The sequence below is a fragment of the Peromyscus maniculatus genome, chromosome 18 (assembly GCF_049852395.1).
Source record: "Peromyscus maniculatus bairdii isolate BWxNUB_F1_BW_parent chromosome 18, HU_Pman_BW_mat_3.1, whole genome shotgun sequence".
Taxonomy (NCBI): domain Eukaryota; kingdom Metazoa; phylum Chordata; class Mammalia; order Rodentia; family Cricetidae; genus Peromyscus; species Peromyscus maniculatus.
In genome coordinates this window covers 34,128,896-34,149,599 of record NC_134869.1, presented here as the reverse complement: position 1 = coordinate 34,149,599, position 20,704 = coordinate 34,128,896, and the positions used below count along the sequence as shown (strand labels likewise).

At 37.2% G+C, this 20,704-nt stretch overlaps 1 protein-coding gene across 9 annotated transcripts in view; it reads left to right on the top strand.

The window, feature by feature from the left end:
* Nav3 (neuron navigator 3) overlaps window positions 1-20,704 on the top strand; it is a 521,591-nt gene that overhangs the window by 430,331 nt on the left and 70,556 nt on the right. For 5 of the 9 annotated variants that reach the window (XM_042263540.2, XM_076553883.1, XM_042263539.2 and 2 more), the window contains 7 exons: window positions 3,123-3,255; window positions 4,029-4,302; window positions 5,300-6,011; window positions 7,889-8,377; window positions 12,095-12,136; window positions 13,699-13,859; window positions 19,692-19,880. In XM_042263540.2, coding sequence (XP_042119474.2) covers window positions 3,123-3,255; window positions 4,029-4,302; window positions 5,300-6,011; window positions 7,889-8,377; window positions 12,095-12,136; window positions 13,699-13,859; window positions 19,692-19,880 — 2,000 coding nt within the window. The remainder of the gene's footprint in view (window positions 1-3,122; window positions 3,256-4,028; window positions 4,303-5,299; window positions 6,012-7,888; window positions 8,378-12,094; window positions 12,137-13,698; window positions 13,860-19,691; window positions 19,881-20,704) is intronic. The other 4 variants (XM_076553882.1, XM_076553881.1, XM_076553886.1 and 1 more) reach the window with 2 other exon arrangements.

Genomic DNA, 20,704 nt, shown 5'->3' with positions numbered 1-20,704 from the left:
AGATCTTGTAGTCAGGAAAGAGTGACCGAAGTTTTGAAATCATAACCTTGATTTCATAGTTGTAGAAAGGCTGACCATTGTCAAGGAAGATATTCTAAAGTTAATATAATGGAGGACAAGATACAGAGCAATTCAAATAAGTTCTCAGGAATAGAGAAATACTATATGACTCAGCAGAAGAGTCCAGTCAAGATGTCAGAGAATGTAATGCTTGTCATGAACACATTTTAGGAAAGGAGGGGAGAGGTGACAGAAACAAGGGCAGTATGATGCTAATTAAACCAGAACAGTCCATTCAATAACCTACTATGTACTACCTGTGAGAGTGGTCTGTAGCTGAATTTCTAAATGGTCTTATTAAATAAAAACCCATGGAGCCAGATATAGGGGTTAAAGTCTAAGAGAGACCAGAGGACTAGGAACAGCCACAAGCTAACCTCACCTCACCAAAATCTCAGCTTCCAAATGCAAGATACTTCCTGTCTACCCACACCTATATGCCTTGCTGTTCTGCCATCTGATTTGCTCTCTCTGTCCAGCTACATCACTTCCTCTTCCTACCTAGCTCTGTCACTTCCTGTCTGTCTGTACAGACCTCCATGGTTAACTAGTGTTGGAATTTAAGGCTTGTGTCACCACACATGGCTGTTTTCCAGTGTGGCCTTGAACTCAGAGAAATCCAGACAGACATATCCCTGCCTGCCAAGGGATAGGATGTGCTTCCGTTGCCTGATTTATTTGCTTACTTATAACAGCTGGCTTTTTCCTCTGATCTCCAGGCAAGCTGTATTTATTAAAGCACAAATAAAATATCACCATATTTCAGCACAAATAAAATATCACCACAGTGGTCAAACCCAAACAGGATTCCTATATGCATTTTAGTTTCATTATATCAGTGGTGTTCATTGTACCTATTCATGATTTTTTTTCATAATTTTTATTCATATATTCAACATGTAAAGTAGAAATATTAAAAGAAGTAATAAGTAAGGAATAAACTATGTTATAGAAATGATTATTGTATTGCTTAAGGTCTTAGTTGCAAATTACATAATCTACTTTTGCCAGTTTATGAAACTAAAGTATATTGGAAGGCTCTTTGAATTAGGAGATGGTGGCAAATATAGGTCCTTTACTGACTCTTAGACAACCATGCATCCAAATTATGCTATCTCTAGTAGGAAACTCAGGTAGCTGGGACTTAAAAAAAGTCACCAAAGCTTAGAGGACAACTGAGTTAGTCTGCTACCTGAGAGAAGACTCAATTCTTCTGACTTCCTTGCTACAGATGATTTTACTCCCTTTGACAGTAGATGGAACCTATACTGCATGACAGATGTGTGTGAGGGAGCTTAGATATGGAAGATGTTTGCTGATGTTGTGACTAATAATATGGAAAGTTACAAAATTGGATACAGTGAAGGTATTTACCAGATTTGGGCACTCACAAAAGACATTATTTCTCTAGTGGTCTAAAATACATTTTTTCCCACATTAAGATGTCATTGTTATTGATAATAATCTGCTCTCAGTAAGTTCAATTTTCTTCTTGATGATTACTTTTGTCTCACATTTATCTAAGTACATCGTTATTATTTGGAACTTAAGATGGGGCTCTTTTAGTATATTTATTTTGTCTCCTTTATGTTTTCTTTGTGCTTTCATGATGAATATTTGAGTGGTATCTTCAATGCTCAGGTCATTTGTGGAGGGTGTTAAAGACAAATGTTCATCTCATGAGACTTATATAGTATGTGTACCTAGGTTGCATTAATTCATATATCAAAGCACATGTGAGTAGTAATGTATCAATAGACTGAAATTCAGTCAGCAAATGAGATGATAGTGGTCTCTCTGTTGCAGAGTGGAGTTCCCATTCTCCTTTAAGATATCCATATATTCTGAAGTATTTACATGTCATCACATTAAGCACATTGACTAAATAATGGGGCCCAAGCTAGCCTGCACATGGTTACTAATATAGCCTTCTTTATTGTTGTTTATATAAAAAGTATGTTAAAAAATTCAGATATTCGGGCTGGAGAGATGGCTTAGAGGTTAAGAGCACTGACTGCTCTTCCAGAGATCCTGAGTTCAATTCCCAGCAACCACATGGTGGCTCACAACCGTCTGTAATGAGATCTGGTGCCCTCTTCTGGTCATACATGCTGTATAAAAAATAAATAAATAAATCTTAAAAAAAATTTCAGATATTCATCTTATCCTTCTAATGGATTTCTTTATGCATCCCTTGAGACCCCTTTTGTTTTGGAACCTAGAATGTATGAAAGGAGAAGCTTTTTGGAGATTGTAGCAGGGTAGTGCCATGGCCAGATGTGAATTTTTTTGAAAGATGTATTTATTCTTTATGTTCATGAATGTGTGTGTTCCAGGTGTGTACCTGGTACCCACAGTTGCCAGAAGAGGGTGTCAGATCCTCAGGAGCTGGAGTTGCAAGATGACTATAAGCTGTCTTGGGAGTACTGAGAACCAAGCCTGGAGCCTTTGCAAAAGCATCAAGTGCCCTTAGCAGCTGAGCTACCTCTCTAGGCTCCAAACATGACTTTGGGATCACTCATTCTGATGCTACAGCTGAAGTTGTGTGGCAAAAGGGAAAAGCAGGAACATCAGATGGGAGACTGTCTTATGTTGTTTAGAATTGTGATGGGTGAGATTGCTGGGGGAATGTCAATATTTAAGCATGGTTGAATGGTTGTAGTTTGAAGATAGGAAAATGAGGAATGATTTTCAGATGCCCAACTAAAGCAAGCATCTTTTAAACAGAGACTAATTCTTAGATACTTTATGATTCCAGGTTGCTTTTGTAGGTGTGGGGCGAGGGACCCAGCTGTGGTATGTTACTCTTCTCTCAGTGTTTTCAATATGCTTCAAATGTTCTGGAACCCACATCTTCTGGTCCTTCCTAACTACCAGATAAGCTATTGTTTAGTAGATGTTCAGTTCTTATAAATATGATGTTTCCAAAATGGATAGTAAGCAGATTCTCATAAGTGTTTTTAAATGCCTTTCTGATGGATGAAAACATTGTGTGGAAATGTGGGCGACTCGCATTGTTTGTCCTGTGCCCTGCTCATTGCTGCTTTATGTCTTACCGTTAGCTGGGACGACAGCAGTTCAGTGAGCAGCGGCCTCAGTGATACCCTTGATAACATCAGCACAGATGACCTGAACACCACCTCCTCCATCAGCTCTTACTCCAACATCACTGTCCCCTCCAGGAAGAACACTCAGGTGAGAGCCATTGAGCCATCCTCTCTCTTCCCGGTGATGCTATCAATTTCTTCCTCCAAAAAAAAAATGCACTTTATTAAACTGTGGTTTTATTCTTTAATCTGAAGCATTTGCATGAGCTGAATAGTCAGAGATACTAAAGACTCACCAGCTCTGGGATCTGAAGTGAAAACACTTTTAAGCCTCCTAGAGTTACACCACTCAGAACTATAGCCACGCCTACCCCTCACCTCTTTTGAAGATCATAAACAGCTTAGACCTATTTGCTGATCTGTAACCCAGAAAGACCCACCTTGACATTTTCCCCCTATCTAATACTGATTTACTTTAAAAAAAAATAAGTTTAAAAACAATTTAACATAGGATCGTTCTTGATTAATTTTTTAATGATGTCAAAAACAAATTACTAGGCTCATTTGGGAATGGTGCATCAAGAAAGAACGATGAATACATCCTGTCTTGTCTTGGTTTTTCCTTGTCACGTTTGTCATAGAATAATCCCTTCCTTTGTGGAGTTTAATTAGGCTTCTCTGAGCATTATTTATCCTGACATTCCCTAATATCTGCAAAGGGAAATTCTATGGCTCAAATTGATGAAACGTATGTGAAATCGTAGTTATAAATAGGATCGTTTCTGGCATGCTTCGGAAGTATAAATCAGTGCTTCATTATTTTTTCACTTCTTATCTGAAAGCGCAGTCCAGTTCCCCATTCACAGCTCATAGGTTTTTCTTTTTCTTTTTTTTTTTTAAATGGGACATTTTTCTTCATAGCTGAAAACAGATGCAGAGAAACGTTCAACGGCCGATGAGACCTGGGATAGTCCAGAGGAGCTGAAAAAGGCGGAAGAAGATTTTGACAGCCAGGGTGATGGAGGCGCCAAGTGGAAGGGCGCCGCTACCTCTGGACTTGCGGAAGACTCGGAGAAGACAGGGCAGAAAGCGGGCCTGTCTGTGTCTCAGACTGGCTCCTGGAGGCGGGGCATGTCTGCCCAGGGAGGGACACCAGCTAGGCAGAAAACCAGCACGAGTGCACTCAAGACCCCTGGTAGGTTTTTCAGTTGGGATCAGCGCTACAGAAGAGTTTTAACCTGTGGTCCCCCATTTGCATGCCTTCACGTGTATTAGCTCCTCCTTTTAATATTCAGATTCTTCTGCACACAGTCAAATAATTTTATTCTATAATCCACATACTTTGTCATAATAAGCCCCCATGAGTATGACAGTCTGAGAAGCCTGTGAGGATCACACTTGTCACATAGGGTTGTTATGTGCTGTATTACAATCTAGTCACTTTGGATACAGGCAAAGTATTGGTTCTGGATAAACTCACTCGCTCGCTCTTCATGACTTTTTAATGAATATTTTCAGTATTGATTTTACAAATGCCACTACCTTTTAATACAAATCTGAGAGCTGAAAGACTCTCCCCTTATTTTAGAAATAGTGTCACCTGAAATGTGGATGTCATAGAGTACTTCAGATATTAGCCAAGTAAAGGTATTGACATCCACTTTTTTTTTCTAGTACATTGGTTCTCAACCTGTGGGTTGAGACCACTTTGAGGGTCACTTATCACATATCCTGCATATCAGGTATTTACATCACGATTCATAACAGTAGCAAAATTACAGTTATGAAGTAGCAATGGAAATCATTTTATGGTTGGGGATGTCACCACAGTACTAGGGACTGTATTAAAGGATTGCAGTATTAGGAAGATTGAGAAACACTGAGGAATAAGTGACACCCTTCTGAAGCAAGAACATAAGATACAAAACAACAAATAAGAAAATAACCAGTTTTCACTTTTCCTCCTCAAGCTCATTACATTTCCCCCAACAGACATGTGGTGTTTTTTTCTAGCTAGGCACTCAATTATTTCATTATATTAGAGTATGCCTAGTTAGATCTGAAACAAGAATTAGTTCAGAAATGAAGTGATACAAAGAGCTAAAGGACACTCACATTTTACATTTGGTTTTGGAAGGGTTATGCTGTCAAAACATTCAAATGAACCCATCTGCGTGTTTCTCTTTAATTAGGGAAGACAGATGATGCCAAGGCTTCAGAGAAAGGGAAAACCCCGCTGAAGGGATCATCCTTGCAAAGGTCTCCTTCAGATGCAGGGAAAAGCAGCGGAGATGAAGGGAAAAAACCACCCTCGGGCATCGGAAGATCGTCAGCCAGCAATTCTTTTGGATATAAGAAGACAAGTGGTGTAGGGTCGTCCTCTACCATGATTACCAGCAGTGGTGCCACCATAACCAGCGGCTCAGCTACGCTGGGAAAAATCCCCAAGTCGGCCGCCATTGGTGGGAAGTCAAATGCAGGCCGGAAAACCAGCTTAGATGGGTCCCAGAATCAAGATGATGTTGTCCTGCATGTGAGCTCCAAGACAACCCTCCAGTACCGCAGCTTGCCCCGCCCTTCCAAGTCCAGCACCAGCGGTATCCCCGGGCGAGGTGGCCACCGATCCAGTACCAGCAGCATCGATTCCAACGTCAGCAGCAAGTCAGCTGGAGCCACCACCTCCAAACTGAGAGAACCCACTAAGATCGGCTCAGGGCGCTCGAGTCCAGTCACTGTCAACCAAACAGACAAAGAGAAGGAGAAAGTAGCAGTCTCAGATTCAGAGAGTGTTTCTTTGTCAGGGTCCCCCAAATCCAGCCCCACCTCTGCCAGTGCCTGTGGTACACAAGGGCTCAGACAGCCAGGGTCCAAATATCCAGATATTGCCTCACCTACATTTCGAAGGTAAGGGGATGCTGGGAGAATGTAAAAGGTGGTATATAACATGTACTTATTCTACATAAAGATGTTTTAATTTATTCTAAATATTCGAAGATTCTGTATTCTAGACTTGTTTAAAACATAGTGAGTTCTACAGAGCTGAGTGTATGAACTGCTAGTGTAAAAAGTGATGCTCTTTAGAGAAGTGGTTAGCTGTTCAGCTGTACTGTCAGTGTGACAGGAACAATAGAAACATGTTCAACAGGCTTAAAATCAAATGACTGTTCATAGAAGTAGTGATAACATATAAAGTGATAGCTTGTAAAATAATTCAGCAGTTTTCACCTCTCCTTTCCATCATTAAAAAAAATCAAACTGCATAGATGTTGATAAACACTACATTTATCTTTAGTGTGCATTATCTTACTGACTCTTAATGAGTGGATGGTTATGAATATAGATGATAAATTCTGTGTAACAGTTTACATTGGATCAGTTTATACAGGGCTGAATTTTAACATAGCAAAAAAAGAAAACAAAACAAAAGGTCAAAGTATGGCATCATGGTCAGGATTTTAAAACATTTAGATGTCTGACACAGGACAAGAACTCATGAGTGAGATGACATTTATAACTCTTTGTCAGTGTTTTTTGACAGGGCCCAGCAGCATGATGTAGATACCATGATTATCTTTGTATTAAGTATGTGAAGTTCTGCTTAGGAATAGCCCTGGTTTTAGATACCCCAAGTAGCATGGGGAAAGTTAGTGTGTGACTTAGGACAAACTGTTAAATATACCTGCCTCTGTTTCTTATCTTTAAATTAATAATCATTTATCATCTATAACTTGTTAAATATTTAAGGTTTGTTTTTATTCTGCTGGTTTAACCTAGAATTAGGAAGAGTCTTGAAAAATTTACTCTCACATTTAAGTAACCTTCAAAGCATAACTGTTTGAAAAGTAGCAAATTTCTCATTAGAAGTACTAATTGTGAAGAATGTTTTGAAGTGTCAATTCTTCTTGGAAAGAATAAATTATAGCTTTAGCAAGAGTAAATAATCTCACTGCTTATGTGAAAGCCAATAGTGCCCTCCTGTGGCCCATTACCTATGAAACAATTTCTCATATTCGTCATAAAAGTCTTCCACTGCAGGAAATATGGATTTCATTGCAGCTGAATTAGTAACCATTCTGCCATTACTCCATATCATTTTATTTCCATATTTGCATAAATTTGATTATATCATCTCTTTCACTTACAAAACTAAAATGTTTTCTGATCTAAACTCCAATATCTAACTTAGCACCAATGAATGATATTTCAAATCACTGGTATAAATATATGTCTGAGTAGCTCTGGCAGTTGACAGAAATCCCTGTGGTTTTTCCATGGGAAGATTTCAGCAAATCCATAAGTTGCCAACAATATCCAATATTTCCAGCTGAGTCTTTCAGGCCTCCAGACATTACTTTCCTTAAGTGTCCCCTTTAGATTTTTGAGTAACCTATTTTTAAAAAGAGGAAAATCCATTGAAGTGCCATATACCGAATGCGTGGAAGTTGTTTCATTATAATGGTTCTGTAGATAGGCAATGCCGGAATGGCCAAAATATTTTAGAGTCCTTTGATCGCTAGAAGTGTAAAAGTCAAGCATGATCATGTTTGACTTTTGCCCACTTCTGCCCAACTTGGTTGTAGTCCAGTGCTGACTTCCCCTTAAGATATTTAAGGAGATTTTTAGTAGTTGATTAATACCAAGGCACCTTCAGGAACATAGAGGCTGGACGTGCTTGGTAGCCCGCTACTCCAAAGCACTCTTGGCTCTGTGGACTGAAACCCTATGGAATGTAGATATGAGTCTCTTGGAACAACTGAAGTTGTTATCTGTTTTTCTTTTAGGTTGTTTGGTGCCAAGGCAGGTGGCAAATCTGCCTCCGCACCTAATACTGAGGGTGTGAAATCCTCCTCAGTACTGCCCAGCCCTAGTACCTCCTTAGCGCGACAAGGCAGTCTGGAGTCACCGTCGTCTGGTACGGGCAGCATGGGCAGTGCTGGCGGGCTAAGCGGCAGCAGCAGCCCTCTCTTCAATAAGCCCTCAGACTTAACTACAGATGTTATAAGCTTAAGTCACTCCTTGGCTTCCAGCCCAGCATCGGTTCACTCTTTCACATCGGGTGGTCTTGTGTGGGCTGCCAATCTGAGCAGTTCCTCTGCTGGCAGCAAGGACACTCCGAGTTACCAGTCCATGACTAGTCTCCATACGAGCTCTGAGTCAATTGACCTGCCCCTCAGCCATCATGGCTCCCTGTCTGGACTGACCACAGGCACTCACGAGGTGCAGAGCCTGCTCATGAGAACGGGTAGTGTGAGATCTACTCTCTCAGAAAGGTGAGCGTTCCTGGAGGCATCCATGAGTCCTTAACCCCTTCTTCCTGCCCTGTGCCCACTTCCCCACCCTGTTAAATAAATTTCCATGATTCTGTTGTGGATACAACTATGCAGTGACATAAAAAAGAAGTTAAATTTAGAGTTAATGTTGATAAGACCAGTCTTATTCTTCACTCTTGTTACCAAATTTGACAAGTAATGAAGTCATTAACGACAGGGCGATGGAATCATTTTCTTAATATGAATGCCTACCAGTCAGTGGGCACTTTCAATAGTATATAAAATAGGCGTGATATCTTCTCAAGACGTTTCTGATTATTGGCTTGAGATTCAAGACAACACACAGTCCTTAGGATGATTAAAACTCTGTGAATGACCAAATTCAAATGGGTACTACAATTGTGCTCTGAGAAATATGTGGAATTTTAAAATATAAGGTTAATCCCTTTTTAAGACATAATCTACAATGCTCAAATTGTCCATTAATCTATTATTTCCAGTTCTTTTCTTCTGGATTCTCTTGCCTGTGTGAAATACAAAATCAGGAATGAAATACTGCCTCTTGGTATTCCACCACCTCACTGCACACCGGCAGCCATGCAATTGGCACGTCCACTACATTAAAGTCCTTGAGACCTAAATGAATGATTGGTACTCAGTGCTTACTGTGATGGGCTGGTAATTACAAAATGTATGTTTTCCCATTCACAAAAAGCCAGAGCCCTGACAACTGGGTTATTCAAACTAAAATATATCTACTTTCCTTTAATTTTTTTTTCTTAGTACATGCAACATAAAAAGAACTGGTACTGAATAATCCATCAAAAATTAGACTTTCAATCATATCTCAGATTCTAGTTCCAGTAGTTATAAAGTAAATGGGCATGATCACATGTGATGTATAAAACTTATGCCAGATAAATAGAATTATATTTAAAATGTATTGTTTTATTTAAATAATATATTCTAAATTTATAAGGACATATGTGAAGAATTAAAAAAAGTTGATATCTAAATCAAACAAGCAGGTTATAATTTACTAGTCACAATCATCCTCCAAAATACACATAATCTTTAAATTATAAAGATGAAAACATAAAGTTGATCATATAGACTTCAACCTATTTGGTTAGCCTTCAAACATTAAATGCTAAGAATGTGGTCAATTACATCATCATAACCAAGAAACCAAACCAAAACTGCATGTTAAAATCAACCAATCTTATGGTTATAGTGGAATCCAGTTTAATTATTTTATTCTATGTTTTAGCACTACTCTAAAAAAGTCTACTAAAAAATACAACAATAAATATACAGTCATTTACTGTTTTAAAGTAAATAATTTTAGTAGCTTTGCAGTATTGGAAATAGGCTAATTTGATCCAATATTAAAATATTCAAAGACTTTCCAAAATATGCTTTAAATGTATTAGTGACTATTCAGCCATGGAAAGTCAATGTGACTATCTTATTAAGAATGACATATAAGACTGATAGTAATCAGTTCCTTCCAGCAACTAGCTAGATTGAATTTTTTTTTTTGTTTAAAACACTGTGTATACTCTTTTTCTTTAGAAGGAAAAAGCGGAGTCTAACTGCATTTTAACCCTTAAGAGTATATATGAGGAAGTGTGTGGTCTGTTTAAGAAAATCTCATGTGTATGGCCTGATAAAACTGGTCAGTTAATAACTAAATTGAAAGTATAAAAGTGTATCAAAGTGTGATTTTTTTTTAATTAATTTGAGATGTGTTTGATAGATGTTAAGGTGTATGTAAGTTCTTGACTTCTCTTATTACACTTTGATCTTCACATCTTAGGACTAATAAATCAGTAGTTTTCATACTAATTTCAATTTTTACATAAATTATTCTTCACTAAAATTTAAATGTAAGGAAATGAATGAATACAAATGAAATAATTTTTCCATATTGCCCTACACCTCAGATCTAGTCATTGGTGGTTCTGTGACTATATCTAACCCACATTTGTTCTGTTTCATTCTATTTTACTGTGACCAAAGCATATTTTTAAAGTAATTTAAAGCCATAGGCCACCTTGTAAATTTCTAGCTTGTCATTAAATGTGAAATTTGACAACCATGTTGCATGTTACAATTGTTGGCCTTGGACAAACAGTGCAATAAGTAAGTGACATCTCTACTTCACTTACTGTCTCTACCTCCCTAGCCATTGCTGACATTGGAGTGCTGACATTTAAGGTCACTCCTTAAAACTCTGCAGAAAGCCAACATAATGCTACCATGAATGTCTTGAGCAGTGGTTCTCTACTTTCCTAATGCTGCGACCCTTTGACACAGTTCCTCGTGTTGTGGTGACCCAAACCATAAAATTAATTTCGTTGCTACTTCATAACTGTGATTTTTCTACTGTTATGAATCATAATGTAAATATTTTTGGAGAATGAGGTTTGCCAAAGGTGCCTTAACCCACAGGTTGAGAACCACTACTCCAGAGTGTAGGAAATGTTTCTATGTTATTCAATTTAAGTGTGTTTTATGAGTTATTTCACTGTAACATACAAACATGTAATTTTTAAATAACCTGATAACATTGGCAAAATTATAACAATTTTCTCATTTTCTGCAATATTTTAAAGAAATAATGGCATATGATCACATAAATACATAGCCCAATATAGTTCATATTTAGAGATTTCTTATTTGTTTAATATGATTCCTTTGGTTTGGTTATTCATACCAGTTAGGAAATTTTATAATCATAATATACAACAAGAACAAATTACCCGTTGGCATAAGATGACAGATGGAGTACCTGTAGAAGAAAACATTTTAGCTTTGATGTTGAGTGATTCAATTTTAAGTCAGTCTGTTTTGCATTTGTGTTTGTGTCATCCCCATTGTGCACACGCTCTGTGTTTAATTTTGATCACTTGATGTTCTAGACAAAGAGAGCAGTAGTTCTATAAGTCCATGCTTGTCTTCCACCTTGGCAGTCTGCATGCTGGAGATTGGAAGGGAGCCTCTAGCTGTGTCCCACTCTTCTCCATTTCCCATGAGTCATCTTCCGCTTCTCTAGGCACACCGTTCTAGCCCAGTGTCTGATGAACTGAGAATTAGTTAAAATAAAGCTGATACAATAGACAACCCTTTAAATACCCAGTCGGTGATTTCTCAACAATGAAATGGCTTTTCTTCATTAACATATTTAAATAAATTATACTAGAAACATTGCTTAACAGGAATACATGTTATATTTTAAATTCTCTCTTGTACGTAAGTGGGAAACAAATCTACCCTTATTTTTTTTTATTAGAAATAACTAGACAAGTTAAAGCTATCATGTGACTTTTTCATCCTATTCTGTTACTGGGACTTGTCACCTCAACAGCTGGTATCATTGACATCCCTATGATTCTCCTGCATATGAAGCCACAGCAAAAGTCTAGTCCACTGCACAGGAAAGGGAGGGTACCACAGCATCCACAGGGAAGTTATGCTAATGTGGTGCAATGCCCATTCTAATCATTTTGAACGTCACTAGGATAGAAAGAAATTCCACATTTATTGGAGCGACAGAGTTCCTGTCACTTGGTTGGCTTTCCCAGTCAGTTCAGTATTCATGTATATATTTGCAGAGTGTTGTTTTGTGTAGTTTAGAGAATGAATTTTGTTGAGTATATGATTTGGAAATTTTTTTTTGCATTATGTCCTTAGGGGTTTTCTTTGTTTTAACAGCATGCAGCTTGACAGAAATACACTACCCAAAAAGGGACTAAGGTATATATTTCTCTCAGCACAACTGGTGCCTTTTTCTGTTGTTTTGTAAACTATCTGTGCTGTGTCTTCTTCCCATCTGTTTGCCGTGTAGCCTCTGACATGGAAGATGAGGTCTCTGTTAATCTTGATGCTTTCTCTGGCCTAAAGAGTAGGTGATGCTCCTTAGGAAGCGATGCCATTGAGGATGGAGGTGGGGACCCAAGTGAATCCCAGTAGGGATATCACGATGATGAAATAAAAGGAGCTTCTCCAAGGCTTTGCTCATGAGGGGAGCAGCTAGTGGTAGGGCTGCAGAAGTTATTTCTCTCTTAGTAAGATGAAATTACCTCTCCATGTTATCCTCCTCGGAAGGATACGTTGGCAAAACCTCAAAACTGAAACCGGGGAGGTGACAACATTGGTAAAAATGCTTGGTAAGCAAGCAGGAGGACTTGAGTTCAAATTTCCATCACCCACATAAAGAGCTGAGCATAGCACTATGGACTATCACTCAGCATTGGCAGGAATGGAAACAGGAGAATCGCTGGTTCGCAGCTTAGCTCAGGTTTGGTGAGACTATAGTGATTCTATTTCAAAGAAGTGAGGCGGAAGGCAGTAGAGCATGGTGCCTGATTTCTTCCTCTGACCTCCACGTGCGTGTGTGCACACAATGCACACACATATACTGTAGACATGGACAGATGCACACAAAAAAATTGACATTTTTTAAAAAATAAAAAATAATCCCCCAAACCTTCATAGCCTACACCTGTGACAAGTGAGAATGAAAGGTTGAAATATGCTATAAATGGAGTAAAAAAAAATTATCATCACACAGCAGGTATGGCAATTCATTATTATTTTATAGTTTGTTTCATAAAAACTTAGTCCCAATTTCTGCTTTCCATGCCTGCTTTTATTATTTACCAGATTGGTTTAAATATGAGTTAATCTAATGTCACTTAGCAATTTCTAAATAGTCATTCAATCTAGAATAAAAATAACATTAAAATTAAATTCATGACCATGAACCTACCTTACACACTATTTTTTTTTTAATGAGAAAAAGATACAGAGAAAACAGCTAACAGGGACAACAGTGTGGGTGTGATACACTGACTGCAAGGGGCATTTTAACCAAAGAACTGAAAAGGAAACTCTAGTTCTCAGTTTGTGTCCCATTTCCTGTGCTGTTTCTGTGACTGTCACTGTGCCTCCCTTAGCTTCTGGCCTATCACAGTCCACCATGTTGAATCGATGTTCTCCCCTTCCCATGACCTCCCCGACACAGTGCTTTGGGGTCCTTCTCAGTTAACTTGGCTGTCTGCTCATTGCTTCTGACTTTTCAAGTCTGTAGCTCGCAGAAGCATCCTTTTCTTCTCACGTGCCTCTATTTACTTTCCCTGTGGGATCAGCCAGATGGTGCCAAATCATCTGGAGGAGCTGAGCAGTTGTAATTAGATCCAATCTGTTGGCGATTGCTGTTCAGTCTGAATAGTCAGCTCCCCTCGATTGTCTTCTTGTCCTGATGTTGCCTTGTCCTTGTCGATGTGCTCAAGTGTCTCAGCTGTGCTGTTTTGCAGATACACCCCATCATCTCGGCAGGCCAACCAAGAAGAAGGCAAGGAGTGGCTGCGTTCCCATTCTACCGGCGGGCTGCAGGATACTGGCAACCAGTCTCCCCTGGTCTCTCCGTCTGCCATGTCATCTTCAGCCACAGGAAAATACCACTTCTCCAACTTGGGTAAAATATTCTAAATCATCAATTCTGTTCCCCTTCCTTTCTCAACCTGCCCTTGTGGGAATATTGATGTGTTTCCATAAAAAAAGGGAAAGAAGAGAAGAGCCTCAGCATGGTGCTTACTGTACACAGAATCACTTCCAGATATTATATCACTTATTTTCATGACGGATGCTTAATTTTCATAACTATCATAGCTAGAATTATTGTTTTGTGAGCTGAAGCTGAACTGTACAAAAGCAACCACTGTAAGTATCAGAAGCAGGGACAAATTGCGAAACACCTGACCTCGAGCACACGACCCTTTCTATTCCATCTCAAAGTCCTTATTTATATTCAGTGAAGCATCTTAGTTTATGTTGTTGCTGAACAAAATTAATGGTCTAAATGGAGACAAACAGAATATAGAAATAATTAGGCTGAAAAGAATATGCAATTAGATGACTGCAAGATAATTTCTTGAAACATTATTGAAATCAAAACGCTCCTTAACATGCATAGTATGTCACTGAAGCCAACATTCTGTGAATGCTTTTAGAGGACTATATTGAAAAATAAATGACTGTCTTACCCATTAGCATCATTTGTGGGAAGTATAGTCATTTATGTAAATATCATAGAAACAGAGAAGAGTGAGAAAACAATGAAACATGTCTAAACATGTCAGTTATCATTTAAAAGACCAAGTGATGGTGTAAAAAAAATGTTATCTTTTTTACTAGAAGGGAGGCTCAACAGTTAAGAGCTTATACTGTTTTTTCCAAAGGATTCAAACTTGGTTCCCAGCCCCACATAGGGCAGATTACAACCTCATATAACTCTAGCTCCAGCGGGATGCAGTGTCTTCAGCCTCCTCTGGCATCTGTGCCCCCAGTACATAGACACACACATGTGCATATTATTATTATTATTATTATTATTATTATTATTATTATTATTATTATTAAGTATTTTAAAATTGATTCATCTTCTATCAAGTCACATATGAAGTCGTCTCCTTATTTTATCTTCTGTCAACTGAGAAAAAAAGTGATTCCAATAATGTTACCACAGATCATTCACAACCGAACAATTCAAACTTTTCAACTTTTAACCCCCAAAGGACTCAAGGCTAAATATTTCCTATTTCAGTTCTTCCCACTATAACTACTAGGGCATTTTAAGTCATAGACAATAATCTCAACCACAGTTCCATATGAGCTACTAAATAGCTTTGAACATCAAGGCTTTGTTGCTGTAGCTGCACATACGGATACTTCTTTGCCCCATAATTGCAAAAGATGTATATCCTCTTTTTAATTTGGTGCATAATTATAAAACAGCAAAAAGTCTAACACTGAAACTTTTTTAAAAATTGAAAATATTTTTGTAGGGTCTTAATACTGTAAAGCCTAATCACACATAATGGAACATCTGAAAGAGAAACCCAAATCATCCAAAATATTGTAGATATTTCCTAAGTACCTCCTGTGTCCTATCAAGTTTTTGTTAATTGATATTATTTAGCTGCATATTTATGCCAATTTTCCTACACTTGATATTCTGAATAAATCTTTCTAGTCCATTATTCTTGGATGAAACATAGCAACTTCCTAATTTTTGTTTTCTAGCCTTGGGGAATCCATTAAAACTTAACTAAACAGATATATAATAACTAGGTCACACTACAAGGGATGATTGATGTAATAAATGGGAAGACCGTGTAACATTTGAAAACTTAAGACTCTGAAATGAAACATTTTTGTTAGGAAGCATACCTCACACTGTGAGAGAACAGCAGTTAGTTTTGCCTGCATTTAATTCAATATAATTCCAAACTAGTGACTATAATATTTAATATGGATGTGAATCAAAATGTCATCATATAAATATAGAATACAACTATGACATTTGAAATAAGGCCTTCTTTACCAAGAATGTTAAACATGTGTATAGAGATATATTTAAAAGTGTGCAAAATTGAAATTAATATGTTAGCTGAAGCCAATATGTCCATGGTTACAGATGTTTAAAAATTGATGATTTGAGATTATATTTCATTACATAGTTTTTGAAGAGGTGAAACACAACATGGGAAGAATTGTGCTTCGACTGATAACAGACCATTTTTGTAGAACTTTAGGGGCTATTGTTTCTATTACAGTTACCTTGCATGGAACTACATACAAACCATACTTTAGCAGGGATTGTAGCAGTACACTGAAAATGAAATAAAATTTAGGGAATCTTAAATTTTAATATTTGTTATATTTGAATTTAAAAATAATATTTCTAAACATTTTATATATTTATACATTTTTAATAGAAGAAAAGAAAAGGCAGTTAAAAATAATGTGGAAGTTTTGTATGTTTGGGACGCTCAACACTCAGGAGGCTGAGTCAGGAGGAATGAGAGTCAATGTGAGAATGAGTGAGCTTAGGTTCATGTTCACCTTACATCCAATATTACCATGTAGAATCATTGACACCAACCTGTGACTTCTCAGTAGTATACTTTGCTAGGGAGTGATTACTAAGCACTTTCCTAGAAGAAAATTTTCTTTTCTCTCTCTCTCTCTCTCTCTCTCTCTCTCTCTCTCTCTCTCTCTCTCTCTCTCTCTCTCTCATCCTTCCAATAGAATGCTATTTCCCTCACCACACCCACCACACCCTTCAGCGTGTTCAGAGTGAACCATGCCGTATATACTGAAGAAGAAACTCCCATGGCAAAAAACATGTATGATCCGGCCACAGATTTATTAAATAAAGCTTCATGACATTGTAAACTCAACAAAAACAGAAACTATTCAAGCTATCTAAATCTGGACATACATTTTAGAAGTTTGTCCTTCAGTTTTCTTCTTTCTTTTTTTTTTTAAATTTCTGAATTTTGAGCCATGTATCTTAGTTACATGTCCAGATTCCATACAACACCTTAAATTTAGGTTACATATGATTTTCTTATTTACAACAATTCATAAAGCCATCGGTTAATATCTTGCTATAGAAGCAAAGGTGTGGAATATCTTAAAGTTATTTTTTAAAAGCCTGGCTTAGAAGCTGGTGAGATAGCTCAGTCAGTAGTATGCACATTAATATAAATTAAATAAATCAAGTCCAGTCAGTTTTCCATTGGTTTCTGTTCTCCAAGTTGTCAAGCATATAATCTTAATAAAATCAACAGTTTTTACTCTGTGTGTTACACTCAGGGCAAGGTTAGTCACCTTCTTTTATTAAGAGATTGCCCCATATATTTCTCTTCTATTCAGAGACTGCTCTATGACTCCTCCTGCTTTTATGTGGACTGTAAAGGTCATGTATTCTCTCATTATTTCCATCAGACTCTAAAAGTAATATTTGGATATTTTACCAAGTTAGATTACTGAGCTAGACTTTTTAAAGCATGAGTATAACCATTTACTATTTTTTTGTATTCTATTACAAAACAACACACACACAAAAAAAACAAAAACAAAAACAAAAACCTTCTGTCTGTGTTGCTTTTCATCACTTCAGTCCTTTCTCCTGGTGGACAGCCTTGAAATCAGATACTATGTTATGTTTCTCTTCTAGTTCAACTATAAAAGCAGCAAACCTTTTATTAATGCTATAATTGAATGTTCTTAAGTACCGTTTGTATATTTCCAATGGAATATAATCAATATTGCCTGTAAATTCAACTATTTCCTGTAAAGTTTTATAATTTTCATTATAGTGAGCTTTCTGGTCAGACTATCTTGAACTACCAGCCCACAAATAATGACATAGAGACTGATTATTAATTTAGATCTTGGCCTTAGCATAGGCTTTTTCCCAACTAGCTCTTATTACCCTGTGTTTATTAATGTGTGTTCTGCCATGTGGCTCAGTTACCTCTCCTCTGTCCTGTAGGTCCAATTGGTTTTGCGTCTCACAGCCATCTTCCCACCTCTCTTCTTCCCAGAGTTCTCTCTCTCCCAGGAAGTCCCGCCTATTCTTTCCTGCCTAGCTATTGGATGTTCAGCTCTTTATTAAGCCAGTCACAGTGACACATCTTCACAAAATTCAAACAAATATTCTACAACATTTCATCATTATTTTACCATGAGTGGGTAAAATGTTATACTTGAAAGTATACAAAGAGGATTTGCATGGATATGTCTGTGTTCATTTTGGTAGCCAAACTGTTAACAAATGTCCCTTTAAATGCTGGTATGAATATTAAAGTGATGCATATGTAAATATGTTGAAAACCATTTTACAAGAGTCAATTTGTGATGTAGAAAGTGAACAGGTTAATGTACCCCATCTCAGTACCTTGAACATAAGCATTCAAGTTCTGAATGTCCTATTGAAAACTTAATGGCTCTTATAAGCAACCATGATGATCTAGAACTAATGGCCACTGCTATGGGCTGGAGGCATACACCTGAAAAAAATTTTCACTCTCCTCCTCCCTCCATCTCACTGTCCCTTTCAGTCTCTTGATCTCTCCTTCCTCTGTCTGTCTGTCTCTGTCTCTGGTTCTTTCCTGTTATAATTTACTTCATTCTTTATATTTTCTCCTTTCTTCCAGTTAGTTATATAATTTACAAATTTATAGTTTATTCCTTTTTCATTATAGTTCTTCATTTGATTCCTTGTCTCCATTTCATTTAACTCCAGTGCATAACTATCAGAAGGTTGTTCTGTCTAATAGTTCAGTTAACATTGTGAAATATCGAGCATAGTTTCTTGTAAACAGTACATACACACTTTTGGTTATTTCAGGGTCTAGCTTCCAATTTAACTTTATCACGAGGACAAGTCATTATATTAAGATGTGTCATGTGTCAAAAAATAGAGCAAGTTTTAAAAACTCAAACCAATTCAATTCAGCATTGCTGACGTGGTTCTCCAGTGTCCTAACAGTGCTCAGCAGTTTCCTTTATAGCTAATAGCAGTTTCTTTTATAGGCTCTGGCTTGTTCCCTATATAGCAATAACAAATTCACTTTTCTTAAATATGAGGAATTTCATTACGACAAATTCATGATGGCTCTTTCTCGATTTTTCTGCCTCAATCCTATAAAAACTTTGAAAAATGTGGTGTTCTTCTGATGCCATTGTTTACTTAGTCAGCCATATCCTTTTTTTTTATATTGATGATCATCACTTGGTCTAAATCACAAGATACTTTAAGAGCTATAAGGCAATAGACAACTGACAGACTCTTATTTGAAATTGTGCATTCAAGATACTACTTTGAACTGTTTGTCTTAACAACCTCATTCTGGTATTTTCATCTTAGACTCAGCAGAAAATGGCTTTTTTATGATACTCTTTCTAAAAGACTAGATACCATATGTACTTTCTTTAAAGAAAATGCTTTTTATTTTTCTTGGTGACCTTGCCCTAATAAACTCACATCAATATAGCTCAAAATGACTTAAATTTTTCACCTGAAAATAACTACAAAGCTCTTCCTGTGGAGATTGGATTTTTCTTTTTCATAATTTACTTTCTTTTCCATTATGCTTTTCCTATTAAAGTGGTGATTATGCCCTAGAAAAGAAGTCTGTTGCCCTGAGAGAGACAGTGTTTTCTTTATCATTTACTAGAAAATATCATCCATTATATCTCTAACACAAACAGCTAAGGAGAATTGTTGGTGGTGATTTCTGTTACTTTAGAAACTGGCAAGATTATTGCCATGAGAGTGCTCAGGGGAAGGAACTCATGCCTTCTGTCACTGATGTTTCTCAGGTGGACTCCCCACTGCCCTACAAGTGAGGGTTCCTAACATACATGCTTTTACAAGAATTGGGATTGTCTTTAACTTTGTTTTAGTCAGTTATCTTCCCTGTCCAAGTCCCTGAGCCTCTGCTTTGCTTTCCAGTGAGTCCCACCAACCTGTCTCAATTTAACCTTCCTGGGCCCAGTATGATGCGCTCCAACAGCATTCCCGCCCAAGACTCCTCCTTTGACCTCTATGATGATGCCCAGCTTTGTGGTAGTGCCACTTCTCTGGAGGAAAGACCACGTGCGATCAGCCATTCAGGCTCATTCAGAGACAGCATGGAAGAAGGTAATAAGGTTGGAAATGGGGGAAGATGAAACTGATGTTATTTCATGGAAGTCTGAAAGGAAATTAATTTCATTATTCACAGCATAAAGATCTTTGAGGAGGAAGTGAATCTGTAGGTGTAATTCTTATTTTGGGTTTACTAAAGCTTGAAGATACTTTATTGTTTCTTTACACATTATGAAGTGTGTCAGTTTCTTTTAGAATTGGTGCTTGATTATAGAACACTTTGGATAAATCCAATGCTTTCCTACAGATAGAAATAGGGCTTTAGAGAACCTTGACATATGTGTCATGTATTAGAACAAATGTTTTAGTTGACGCCGTATTAAAGAGCTATAAAGATATATAAGCCATAAAAGGATTATCTTATGAAGCTCTTATGTTGATAACTTTTATTCTCAGCTCTGTGTGCTATTAGCTATAGTAACATTTTAAAATTTATATTCTACATACATTTTCTAATACAGGTCATAGTTTTATCCAATGGTAATGAAATTCATACCTGGCCTAGTAAATGTCTTTTTGTTGTACAATTGCACGTGAATGCTCTAAACAAATCCATGCAAATGTTCCAGGAAGCTAAATACATGCTCAAGTGTACATATTTTCTCAAGTGTACATATTCTATGAAACTCAATTCTAATTTAAGGAATTTTTCTTTAATTTAATGAAACATTTTTAATTACCCATGAAGAAAGCATATGGCATGCACATCATAAAGCATGTCAGTTAAGAGGAAAATAAAACTAAACATAGAAATCCAATGTAATTAGAGTAAAATCAAACATAAAATCCACCTTTAATAACTGTGCATAACACAAAAC